Source organism: Petromyzon marinus, chromosome 47 (genome assembly GCF_048934315.1).
Source record: "Petromyzon marinus isolate PM22_M1 ecotype Great Lakes invasive population chromosome 47, UKy_Petmar_22M1.pri1.0, whole genome shotgun sequence".
NCBI classification, from domain to species: Eukaryota; Metazoa; Chordata; class Hyperoartia; order Petromyzontiformes; family Petromyzontidae; genus Petromyzon; species Petromyzon marinus.
Window position 1 is genome coordinate 5,255,116 of NC_133713.1, and position 12,837 is coordinate 5,267,952.

At 46.4% G+C, this 12,837-nt stretch overlaps 1 protein-coding gene across 1 annotated transcript in view; it reads right to left on the bottom strand.

Annotated features, from left to right (window-relative positions):
* Positions 1-1,964: 1,964 nt before the first annotated feature.
* The window catches only part of RIGI (RNA sensor RIG-I), a 54,057-nt gene continuing 43,184 nt past the window's right edge, over positions 1,965-12,837 (bottom strand). Inside the window, exons 13-18 of the mRNA XM_032971795.2 lie at positions 12,081-12,229; positions 11,427-11,520; positions 9,981-10,151; positions 8,373-8,527; positions 4,256-4,405; positions 1,965-3,910 (exon numbers count right to left, since the gene is read on the bottom strand). Coding sequence (XP_032827686.2) covers positions 3,593-3,910; positions 4,256-4,405; positions 8,373-8,527; positions 9,981-10,151; positions 11,427-11,520; positions 12,081-12,229 — 1,037 coding nt within the window. The 3' untranslated portion in view covers positions 1,965-3,592. The remainder of the gene's footprint in view (positions 3,911-4,255; positions 4,406-8,372; positions 8,528-9,980; positions 10,152-11,426; positions 11,521-12,080; positions 12,230-12,837) is intronic.

The window sequence follows — 12,837 nt, forward strand, 5'->3', positions numbered from 1 at the left end:
CTAATGGAACATCTTCGCCGGTTAGAAACATTTAGGCTAGCCTGCCTACGATCCATCCTGGGTTAAACCAGGCTGGATTGTGTGAGGAGCTCACAAATCCTTGAAAGATCTGGGCAAGGTCCCATCGGTGAGCTCCTCCGACAGGCAAGGCTGCGTTGGCTGGGTCATGTTGCCCGCATGCCCAGCCACCGAATGCCGAAGCAGCTTTTGTTCGGCCGGATCGAGGGGGCTAAACGGGCACGGCACGGGCTAGAGAAGAGATGGAGTGATGTGGTACAGGAGGACGTGGAGCTGAGTGGACTTGCCGATGACTGGTACCAGCGGTGTCAAGATCGGCCTCTGTGGAGGAGGCTCGTGAAGGACGCTACTGGGCAGTTGGAGGCAGTCGCCCTCCAACAACAACGGAGGGCGGAGGAGCGACGCTCACAACAACGAGCGGAGCGCCAGGTTGCTAAAGCACAGCAGGTTGGCAGAGTAGGGGGCACAGGTGGTGCATCAGCCAGTCATCTTAGTCGACCCGTGGCACCTGGGTCTGCCCCGTAATCTCCTGTCAGCGGGCGTTCGACACTTCACGTGGCCTCAAGGTGCACATGGCCTGGCAAAAGCGTCGTGGTGACGTCACCGCCACTTAGTGGCGAATTGCGGTTGTTGTTGTGTATCTGTCTGTGTGTGTCTGTGTGTGTACGTGTGTCTGTGTGTGAGCGGTAGTTTAGCGGTTAGCGCACGGCGCTATGAACCCAGCGACACGGGTTCGATTCCTGCTCACGGCCAACACCAGTGACGATTATCTGAACCGGTCCCGGGCCTCCCCTAGGTCGACTCAGCCTCAAGTGCGTACCTGGTGCGGTGTGTAGTAAACATTGCCACGAGGGAGACAAAGGTGGTCGGGCGTGGTGCTGGCCACCCACCCCCTCGTGTACCATTCCGGCCTTCATAGGTGCTCGCTAACAGCACTTGCCCCTACAGTCTGTTAAGGCTATATGGGGGATCTTTGTTATCTTTGTCGACGCACGCTCCTTGCAACAGGCGATGAGTAAAGGGGTCGTTCATAAATGACGTCACGCGATTTTGGACGATTTTTGACCTCCCCCCCCCCCTTCGTCACACGGCGTCATAAAAAGTCAGATCCCCCCTCAAATATGACGTCACAAAGCTCTGCCCCCCTTTCCCCCACCCAAAAAAAGATAAAACATGCTTCAAATCGCTTTAAACTATTGTCATTGTAGTGCGTATTTAATGTGGCGCTGCACTCTGATGTTGTAGGAGAAAACATTAAAAAAGTATTGTTAATGAAGTAGAACGTGTAGTCTATATTTATTTAAAGTAGCGCATTTTGATGTGACGTCACATTCTCAAACCCCCCCCTCCCTTGTCACACATCGTCACAAATGTCTGACCCCCCCCTCCCCCCTAGGTGCGTGACGTCATTTATGGACGGCCCCTTAGTGTCCGTGAACTATCAGGCGGTGGTGCATCCATCAGTCGTCTCAATCAGTGAACCCGTAACACCCACTGGGTCTGTGTCTGTGTATTCTGTATATCTCTATGCATGTCAATCACATCAATTAAGTATACAGATTAACCTTATGGTGGGTACCCCTGAGGTACCATAACACCCTGGCTCTCGCAACACATTCTCCTGCGGAGGGAGCTGGTAGGAACGTTGGGTTGCTCGGTCAATGGCCAGGGTCAACGGCGGCACCACGTGGTGTATTCCGCAAATATGCCCGACTGTGAGGGTGAGCACAAGCCGGCGTGAGTAGGTTAAACGTTGAGTTTTATAAGGGCACCACGGGGTGACCAGCCACTCGCCACCCCTCCCACCCCCCACCCAGTCCCACCCAGCCCCTCCCTCCCCACCCTCCCCTCCCCACCCAGCCCCTCCCTCCCCACATAGCCCCTCCCCACCCAGCCCCTCCCTCCCCACCCAGCCCCACCCCACCCCAAAACAGCCACCAAAGCCATCCGTTCTGCATCACTTTATTAACGGTATACACTTTTTTTAAGCACATTACAATACCCCCTATTATAATTTGACAAACTTTATTTCTTTCAGTTTGGTTCTGAAATCGACTTGTGTTTCACGATCATCCTGTGTCATAAATGTAATTCGCTATAATGGATCCGAGCTTGTGCAAACTTGTGCAAACTAATGATCCAAGCCCTCAGAAAGCATTGAGATTGGAGATATAATATTCTAATACATTTGTTGGAAGGTACAGCAGAGCCTTGCCCATCGTGGGAGATATGTTCTTGCAAATCGCTGCTATCGGCAAATCCCCGATCCGCAAACTCAAAGGCAAAAAATGTGAAAAGAATGGTTTGCTTCACGGTTCGTAATACAACACCCACTCCTACATTTATTTTACGTTACCCTACATCAGCCCAACAGATTCAACAGGAAGTACTGTGAATGTAAAATATGATTAATATTCTCGAGTGTTAAACGTAACTTGAATGGTAAATGTGGCGTACAATAGTCTACTACAGGGAAAAAAAAATCACACGGCTGAACCTCACAGCATCCCCCACTGGAGGCTGGGAACACCTCATGGCCTGGGACCCGCGATGGGCCACTTGGGAGACGAGATGGAGACGAGATGGTGCCGCGTGTGTGTTCTTCCGCGGCAGCACCGTCGCGGGCAGTGCAGTTACAACCGTGTACAGGAATCTCACGGTCAACCCAAAGTGCACGAATAGTGAACTGTGCCTCAATATATTTGGTGCAAAACCACGCGATAGCTAAATCTGCGAGAGGGAAGGGTTTGCTAAATTCTGGGTGAATTCATAAACCGGGTTTATTGGTGCCGAGTCTTGGTTTGTGTGTTCCTCGTACGGATTTGTGGGTTCGGAATCTGCGTTTATTGGTTTGTTGGTTTAGGGTTGTGGGTTCATAGTCCGGGTTTATATGTTCATAGCCAAGGTTTGTGGGTACAGTTTTGCGAGTAATGTGTCGATGGTGCAGCGTGCTTGTCGACGTTTTGTTCATATGGAGTGCACTATGAAAACCATCTGATAAGCTTATGCGGTTTTTTAAATCAGGCTAAAGATTTATTTTACAATCTTTCACATACACAATTTTGAAACATGGTGTATACTTTTATTTGTTGTCAATTGCATTTATTTTACGTATTTTGTTGACTTCTGAAGTTCTCTGACAAATATATTATGAAGTGTGCTATATTAAATGAAGTTTGTTTCATTAAATGACTGCATTGCTTACATAGTAATTCACTATAACCCAGTAACGGTGGCATATGGTGAGAATCGTTGGACTGACGCTGGGCCCAATGTTCCATGTTTGCTGGGAGGGTTATGTGTGGATTTACGCATTGTTTATTCACAATATCAGACACCTCCATATATGTATTAACATACATAACTTACGTTTAAGTATTAAAACCCTAAAATGTGTACGTCATGCAATAATTAAAACCCTATTTTTAACATTCGTAAGCTCACACAAAAATCCAAACAACATATTATACCTTTTGCGGTACACCGTAAAGTCACTGTAAGGGTATAACGAAGCACAATTGAACAGTTTCCACTCCCTATTCGTGCAGCAATAAAATAAGCATCCTATGACAAGTTACTCAGCCGAAAGGACATTTTCCCCGATCTGTCCAATTTCCTCAAAAGAGAACACTGCAATTATTCCTGGAAAATCTTTCCACTTGTTGAGGACGATATGAACATTGCTGTTCTCCTTCTTGAAAATGAAGCTCTGGATCTTGATGATGGGCAACTTCAAGCTCTTGTAGATGGCCGTTATCCCCCAATCTTTAGTGCATGTCTTATGGTGAATTTTTCCAATCTTACTGATTCCATCAAAAGACATAGGTTTTTGGTGGGGCTTGTGGTCTACCAGCTCCATGAAGGCAGAAGAAATCACAGTGTAGTGTGTATTCTGTTCACAGCAGACAAGTTACACAAATAAAACGACATGTACGTACGTAAGAAAACACATGCTTTGCGCTGGCTGAAATTAACCAAAACCGTACAAATGAAAAGCAAGTCAACTTATGCCAATGGGAAGACATCAAAGCAGATGATGGTGGGGCAGTGGAGGTTCGGTGTCAAATGTATATCCTCTTGGTTGTTCGACTATAATCACACGTGGTTACATTCGCCATCCAGACATTCTCGTACAGAAACCGTCATCAACACAGGTGGCCCAGCTGCAACTATTCAGACCGTTATGCTCGGTAAATGTGGAATAAAATGTCACACTTCCTCGACATGGATTACCCACCTCAACTAAGCGGATGTCGCTTGATTTGCAGACTAGTTCTTTGCACTTGATGCAATGCAGAAAGTAGATATCTTCCTCTGTCTTTTTAAATCTCTGCAGCATGCGCTGAAATTCGGCAGAACTCAGGGTGGCCTTTTGCAAGCCTTCCATCTGTAACAAAAAAAAAAAACCCAAAGCGGTTTTACATTCTACTACACTCATTCCATTAAGATAGCCCAAAATAATCTTGTTCTTATTGCCATACAGTACTCTGCTGAACGATTTTGAGGTTCAGGGACATCTCTGCAACAAGCGTACGCTGCTTGTTCCAGAGAGTTCACATTTCGAATCCAGTGGCCACCCTGGTTATTAGTGCGGCTGTCTTCATAAAATATATATATATACACACACACCGTCTGCTTCACATGCGAATGTTAAAGATCCCGTGACGTCATTTGCAAAAGTAGGCCAGCGCGTGCCGGCATCATGGCCCACATTTGAAAGATGACCTGCAAAAAAAAATCATCAGTTGGAATATACTACCACTACCAAAACTTGGTAGGGCCCTCCTGAAAAAAAGGCATGAAACTCAGCGAGCCTTTTCTTGGGTAAAAAACAAGCGTGTTAATTAAAAATTAATTTAACAAGACACACTTTAATCATGGAACTCAACAGGTTAAAACAAAAAAACAGCACCGAGTTTTGCCTGTGTAACCAAATTCCACCTGCAAACATCTGACTGAAATAGTCATTGGGTGTTGGACCATGCACGATTGAAACTTTTAATTTTACCAGGTAAAGCCTGCGGAGGCTTTTAGTACTTTTTCAGAAGCGATCTGGCCACAAATGAAAGCTCAAAGAAGCAGCTTTTCATGTAGACTTTAACAGCTGCCAAATATGTAAATGAAGGACAAAACACTGGGTTTGTGGGGTGGGAGGCACAATAGCAACTTAGCTGCCTGACAAGAAAAAACCAGTGGGTCTCAGGAGTGGGTAGACATCTATTTCTAAAGTGGTAGAAGCCTCTTCCAGTAGGGACTCCCCTTCACAGCAATGGGAGATATCATTATCATTGGGTTGTTGATCTCAGTGTGCATCTTCTCGGGGCAAGATACACTTGGTTACCGTGTCTCAGCGGCAACGTTAGTAAGGGTTAGATGCGGGGTAAATTCTATATTAATCTACCTCTACGGGGAGGTTATCTTTACAATTCTGTCCTAAACATATTGCCCTGTGATTGGGTGCTTTCATGACTGCAGGAATTACTCTTTGGTTTTTTAGGTAAAGTCACGTAGAAATAATAAAATTATATAATAGCATACGACGTTTCGATCGTAACACAAGCAACCATCATCAGGTAGAGGAAACACAACCGCAGATATATATACAGACCTTAAGTAGGGGGAATTAACACAGATATACCAGGGGATACAGAGAGACAGAACATGACACTAAATCAAACAGGGTTTAGCAAAATTTGGAAACTATATAAAGCAACACAAACAGGGTTGCTAAACCCTGTTTGATTTAGTGTGATGTTCCGTCTCTCTGTATCCCCTGGTATATCTGTGTTAATTCCCCCTACTTAAGGTCTGTATATATATCTGCGGTTGTGTTTCCTCTACCTGATGATGATTGCGTGTGTTGCGATCGAAACATCGTATGCTATTATATAATTTTATTTTTTATTATTTCTACGTGACTTTACCGAAAAAAAACAAAGAATATTGCCCTGTGTTATCTTTTCTTCGTATGTATCTCTATGTCCTTCAACGTTACTTCGTTTTTTGTTTACCGTGGACTGTGTCTCTATTTCAGTTATTTCCATCCTTTCTATTTTCTGCCCCGATGTTGCTCATCAATGTGCTACCCTCCGCGTATGTCCCCTATTGTCTTCCCCCCCTCCCCCCACCTCTGCAGCCTATTTAAGTCTCTGTCCGTCATCCCTCCAGTCTTTTGTGTTGTGTGCCTCTCCATGTGTGTATGTCTCTTGGTGTGGTGTTACTCTTGTTGTCCATCTGTGCTGCCCAATACATCTTTCCCTGGATGTTCCTCCCTGTGTAATGTATCTCTGCTACCTTGTACCTCGTATTTGTTCACACTGTCTATGCTGGTTTGTCCAACCCAGAGGATGAACACGAAATTTAGCAGTCTTCTGAAACACGTGGTCAACCATGTCAGTGTCTGTGCTGTTGGCCGACTGGTTTTGCATCGCGTTATTTTTCTTAGGTTTGTTGTGTTTATCGTTTCTCATCTTCTTGTTGTATTTGCCTCCGTGCAGTTCAACGTTCGCTATGTGCTATGTGCGTGATGTCCCCCTAAGTGTTCCCTCGCTATTTGTTTTACACCTGATGATGATCGCTTGTGTTGCGTTCGAAACGTCGTGATTTATTTTAATTTAGTTACTTTTTATTTTATTTATTTCTACATACGTTGACTTTACCGAAAAAACCAATGAGTATAGTAATTTCTGCAGTCACGAAAGCTTCAATTCTATATCAGCTCTTAAGCTGGCACACCAAAGTGGAAGGTCACATTGATGATCCTCCCGACAGCGACGAGGAGTGACTACATCCATAGTCTGAGGACCAGAAATCCGGTAGTTTAAATCGCACCCTCTAAGAAGGCCAACAGTTGCCAAGCCTCTCGGGAGGAGGCGTAATGGTTCAAGTTTCATTTATTAGGTAAAGCCCTGTAAGCCATGCGGCTCTTAAGTCGGGTGCAACCGCAACAAACTAAATATGAATCTACATTGCAGAAAACTATTACACCACAACCAGACCAAAATAAAGCTACAAAAACAATGTAACAAGAGTAATCATAGGAACTGTGATTTTAAATTTAACAATAAACGATGAACATAACACGTACGACACAAACCTGCAGCCGTAGCTGGCAGTACGACACTCCCAGTGTATGATGTGTGAGTGAGTCAGTGTATGATGTGAGTGAGTCAGCGCATGATGAGTGAGTCAGTGTATGATGTGTGAGTGAGTCAGTGCATGGTGTGAGTGAGTCAGTGTATGATGTGTGAGTGAGTCAGTGCATGGTGTGAGTGAGTCAGTGTATGATGTGTGAGTGAGTCAGTGTATGATGTGTGAGTGAGTCAGTGTATGATGTGTGAGTGAGTCAGTGTATGATGTGTGAGTGAGTCAGTGTATGATGTGTGAGTGAGTCAGCAGCAGCGTGAGTGAGTTTATGATGTGTGAGTCAGCGTATGATGTGTGAGTCAGTATTAGGTTGAGTGAGTGTATGATGTGTGAGTCAGCGCAGGCATTTCGGAGTGTAAGTGGTCAAACGGTGTTCAGGTGGGTCGATCGCAGAGTTGATGACAGCATTTGCCGAGGCCTAGCCGCCAGTCTTGTTACTTGACAGAGTTCGATTTTTTTTTTAAGAATAGCATTTTTTTCACAGATTAACACTAATTAAATATACCATTCTGGATTTGCAGCTTAAATATACCATAGCTCGCACGTATATTGTAACAAACTTTATTCATGTCGCGGTAGAGTGGCATAACTGCTAAGGCAGCCACGCCCAATAACAGTCAAAGTTTCGAGCAATTGCTGAAATAATCTCAATTATAAAGATAATTTCAACACGTAACGCACTGCTTCACAGTAATCAATCACTCTCGAGGAGCGAGAGAGAGAGAGAATGACTCAGGCACGAGAAAGAACCACGGGCAAGCGGGAAGGCATCCACGCAGTCCAGTCGGCGCAAACAATTCCCCAAGCTCTGCCGTCCTTTATATATGAAGGTGTTACAAACCAAGCGATGAGTAATTACATGTGGGAGGAGACCAGAACACCTGGAGGAAGCCCACAAGTGCAAGGGTGAAACGCTATCCCATACAGATGGATTCAAATTTTTTGTTGCACCGCCTTTTCCTGGCAAGGCAGGGGGTGTGGTACCTCCTTGGCATCCATGGGAAGGGATTTTCGCAACATTTGCGCGATCCACCAACCCTTTCCACCAAGCCTTCCCCCGGTGTTTTCACTATTTAAAATGTTGTCCGCAAAAGGTGAGCTGCTGGTTTTGGGGTACGGGACCCAAAGTCAATGGCATCCAGCCCACGGAACGGATTGGAGCACATCGCAGGAATTAAGGGAATGCAAACATGCCGTTGCACAGTTACCTTTTTAGCCCTGGTGACAGGGTCGAGCTTCTGTACATTCTCGATAGCGGTGTACATGACCTTCTCCATCAGAAGGTTCACTTTCTCTTTCTCTGCCAAGCCGCCCTTCAAGGTGGTGATCAGCATACACTTGCTGTTTTCTGCACGGCCTCGTCCTATTCGGCGCGAAGATGGGCAAAGACATGTACACTGACAGGCACTGGCTTGTGCTGTGAAACGTTACACAACCAAAGAAATGCACGCAGAAGAATAACATGACCACATTCACTTGCCTGCTGGTGTTTGTACAGTGTGACAGTGCCTACAACCACCATGTGTTGCCTCCTGCGTTTCACTGTATTCACATGAACTAGTTGGCCTATGGCCGCATCTGCGGCACTAAAGCTATGCTGCTCCAAACTGCTACCTGCTGCAATGCATTTGATTATAAGCCTCCATTACGTTATAAATCCACAGGGAATTTCAACCTACATAGGCCCCGCCTCCTTTTTAGGCCCCGCCTCATATTTAGGCCCCCACCTCCTTCCCCTATGCCCCTCCCCCTTACTCCTCAGGCTCCACCCCTTTCTGATTTAGGCCCCTCCTTTTTGCTCCACGCTTTTCCGTTTCAGGTCGCGGTAAGAGTCGTGGAACGGGAGGAAGCGAGCGTACAGCAGCAGCAGCAGAGGTAGCGGTGGGCGGTTATAGTTGGAGCAATGTCATAATAGATTGTGGCACCTGAAATATTGCCAGATTATAAGACTTGAACATTGGCTGGTATGGTCCACTGGGAACTGGGCTGTCGAGGCCCTCTAAACAGCTCATGGACATCCCAAGAACCACAAAAGTGTTGAATTGCACAAGAGATCACTTGACACTGAATCGCGCGGGCAGGATCACGTTTTTTGAACGTAGACATTTTTTAGGACTGGAATTCAGCCAGAGGTAACAATGACGCGGCAAAGCTCGTTTCAGACAATGAGAACGCAAACGAACGAGCACTTGTCGCATGCCCGAGAGAGAGAGGAGGTTCGTGTCAGTTTTCTTGGGGTGGCAAGATTGGAGAGGAACAACATATGGGGAAGTGACGTGTATATATATTGAACATATTTTGTAACGTGTGAATCATAGTTGTTTTTTTCAGTGAATAGCTGCGGGGGGGTATTAATTTTAAAAGTGCACGCTCTCCGCATCACAGTGGACGCTAATGATCCCCTGACGTCATTCGAAATAAAGAGGCCACTGCGTGCCAGCGTCCTTCCCCAAATTTGCCAAAAATCGTTCAATCACCCGCAAATGACTCAATTTGAATTACACGCAGCAGCAATCATCACCACCGTACAACTGCCAGGCTAATGCCCGCTTCGCACACCAGGTGCCGTGTACCGCACTGGGACAGCTGCCACTGCGCGGGCGCCTTTTCAAATGATCTGAGATGAGATGCGACTTCAAGTTGCCGACGTGAACGCTCCGGCGTGAAGGGCCATTTCGCTCAATGCAAATGATTATTATTATTCTCATGAAAGTAGCACTCTCTTGCTTTGTGCAACTAAGCGGTTAGTTAACTCTCCGCCGGTCTGCTACGCGCGTGGCCCCGCCGCCATGTTGCCCGGCGGTACGAGCTCGTACCGCGAGTCTGCACGCTCTTGATGACGTTGCCCACGTAGTCGTATAGCAGCACCAGGTTGCAGCGCTGGATGTCAAGGCCCTCGTCTGCCACGCTCGTCGCGATGAGCAGATTGCTTCCCTGCTCCTCTCGGAATTCGTCCACAGCCCCCGACTGCTGATTTAGAGTCATCCCTTGCATACCCAAAGCACACGCGCATGCACAAACCAAGGCAAAGATCCCCCAACGTAGCCTTTTACAGGCTGTTGGGGCAAGTGCTGCTACCGAGCACCTATGGTGGCCGACACGGCGCACGAGGGAATGGTTGGTCAACACCACGCCCGGCCGCCTTTGTCTCCCCAGTGGTGATCTTTTACACACCGCACCAGGTACTCGTTTAAGGTTGAAATTACGTTGGGGATGCTTAGGACCGGCCCAATACTTGGTAAGATATTAGCCACCAATGCTGGCTGTGAGCGGGAAGCGAACCCAGGTCACCAGGTTCATCGCCCAGTGCATGCATACACACACACACACGAGTGCATTTATAAAAATACTCAGGAAATTGTATCGAGGGTTGCCATCTGGTCCAGTTCGGCTGATGATGAATATTGTTGGGAGTAATATGGTAGGAATATCTTATCCACAAATGTAAATGTACATTCGGAATGTTCCAACACAGCCTGGACAGTCAGACGTTGAATTTTACTGACATCTGCTGGTGTTGTGTTGAACTTTGTTTAGAGTATATTGTAGAGTTTTTTTTATAGATCTCATCTGATTGAGAAATATATATCTGGGTTTGGTTTATTGGAAAAGGTAGCACAATCTTGCTCGTTTGGATTCATCAAACGTGGCTGTCTTTGTCTCTTGAAGTGCTCTTGAAGACACACTGTAAGAGGTGTTCATTATTCGGCTGAGAAAACCTACGAGAGGACCATGCCACTTACCGATACCAAAATAACGTTAGTCGTTAAGTGCGTTTAACCATACATCAACATTTTGCGTGCGCGCACAAAGACAACGTCGTCTTTCATTTCCCCATAGGGTGGCGGCAATGCCAGCGTGACTCCTGTGCCAGGCTAGATGCAATTTCTCAGACATCGTAATCTCGGCGTGCTTTCAGCTTGGCGTCGGGCGCCAAACGTTGCTGCCCGATAGACTGGGGCCTGCGACCGATTGATTGTGATGAGCCGTTTGTTTTTAAGTAAAGGTGAAACCATGGCTCATCCCTCTTGGGTGAGCAGCACCTGGCTTGACCATTAAGGTGAGAATCCGACTATTTTTGGACCTCATTTCATTTGCCATGAGCAGGTAAGTGCACACGTGCCGATTTTCGCAAATTTGCACTCGGTTATTGTTTTCAGCCGAGTTTAAGGCAAGCCAGGTTCAGATTCAACTCGCTACTCCCGTCCCACACGTGAAACCATTCACGACAAAGTTGCCACATTCTCATCAGGGAAACGGACCTTCATGGTGTTTGCTTTTAGCCCGTCCAATGAGCTTGGAGGGCTTGAGATGAGGCAACTCCGTTTTAATTTCATTGATCCAACTCTCCATTGCCTGAAACACAAGCAGTTGAAATCCGTTACTCCTTGAGTCGTACTTCTTGCAGTATAACGATGCTGAGATTTAAAAAAATTGCGCCGGGCGCTGGTGGCACACAACCGTGAGTGTCGGGGGTGCCATTCACCTGGCTCACCAGGAGATGTGAATTCAACCCGTTCCGTATTCATGGGATAGAATGTTTCCCCCTTTCTCACGTACTGACCGTGAAATACGCGGCATCCCCTTTCGCAGTGGACGCTAAAAATCCCTGACGTCATTCAAAGCGTTGCCAGCGTTACAGTCCACATTTGCCAAATTCGAAAGCTCGCGTGCAAATGACTCAACACTTGTGATCCTCTATATATCAAGGTGTTATTGGGACATTAATCAGTGTTGACATGTGGGAGGAAACCACAGCACCCAGAGAAAAACCACACGTGTGAGGGGGAAACACTCTATCCCATATGGAACGGCTGCCTTCTCATGGCGAGCCAGGGAATGGCACCTCGACACGCAGGGGTGTGAGAGCCACCAGCGCCCGGCTATGAGAGAGCCATGTGTTACTGTGCGTTCACCTCGGAGATGGCACGTGTCTTCACAAAGAGGATGGATTTGGTTGCAGCATTCATCTGGTATTCGTCCCGCAGTATTTCCTCCAGTTTGAGGAGCTTCGGATTTTCATTTTCAGGATTGTTCAGACATGACTGCAGATCGTGAAGCTTTTCTGAAAACGAGGGCAACATGCAAACACACAAAGACATAAACACGCACGTGCAGACACACATTTCCCTTTTACAAGTGACAAGCTCCGTAAGAAACATTAAAGAAAAATTTTAAAAGGCCATTAATGCTCTCTGGTTCTTTCGGTGAAGTCACGAAGATAAAAATAATAATAATAAAATAAAACACGACGTTTCAGTCGCTTGTGTTGCGACGAAAACGTCGTGTTTTCTTTTATGATTTTTTTCTACCGAGGTGACTTTACCGAAAAAACCAGAAAGTACGGATTCCTGCAGTCACAAAAGCTTCAAATCAAGGCCAGTAAATATTTGTCCAAATCGCCCTGCCCCAGGACTGAATTTGAAACCTATTAATAATCGAAACATTCATGGCCTTGTGCGTGACAAAAACGACTGGTTTTCGCATGCGCCAGTCACGTGAGTATACATACCCGTGCTCTTCAAATAATAATGGCGTGCATTTCCATTTCTGCGCACCCTTCTGATAGTACAAGGCTATCAAAAGTGCACGATGTTTCACATAGTGTGCAGTAGTAGCACAGCTAGCGGGGCGATGTTGCTATGCGTAATCCCAATTGAGTAACGTGAAGGG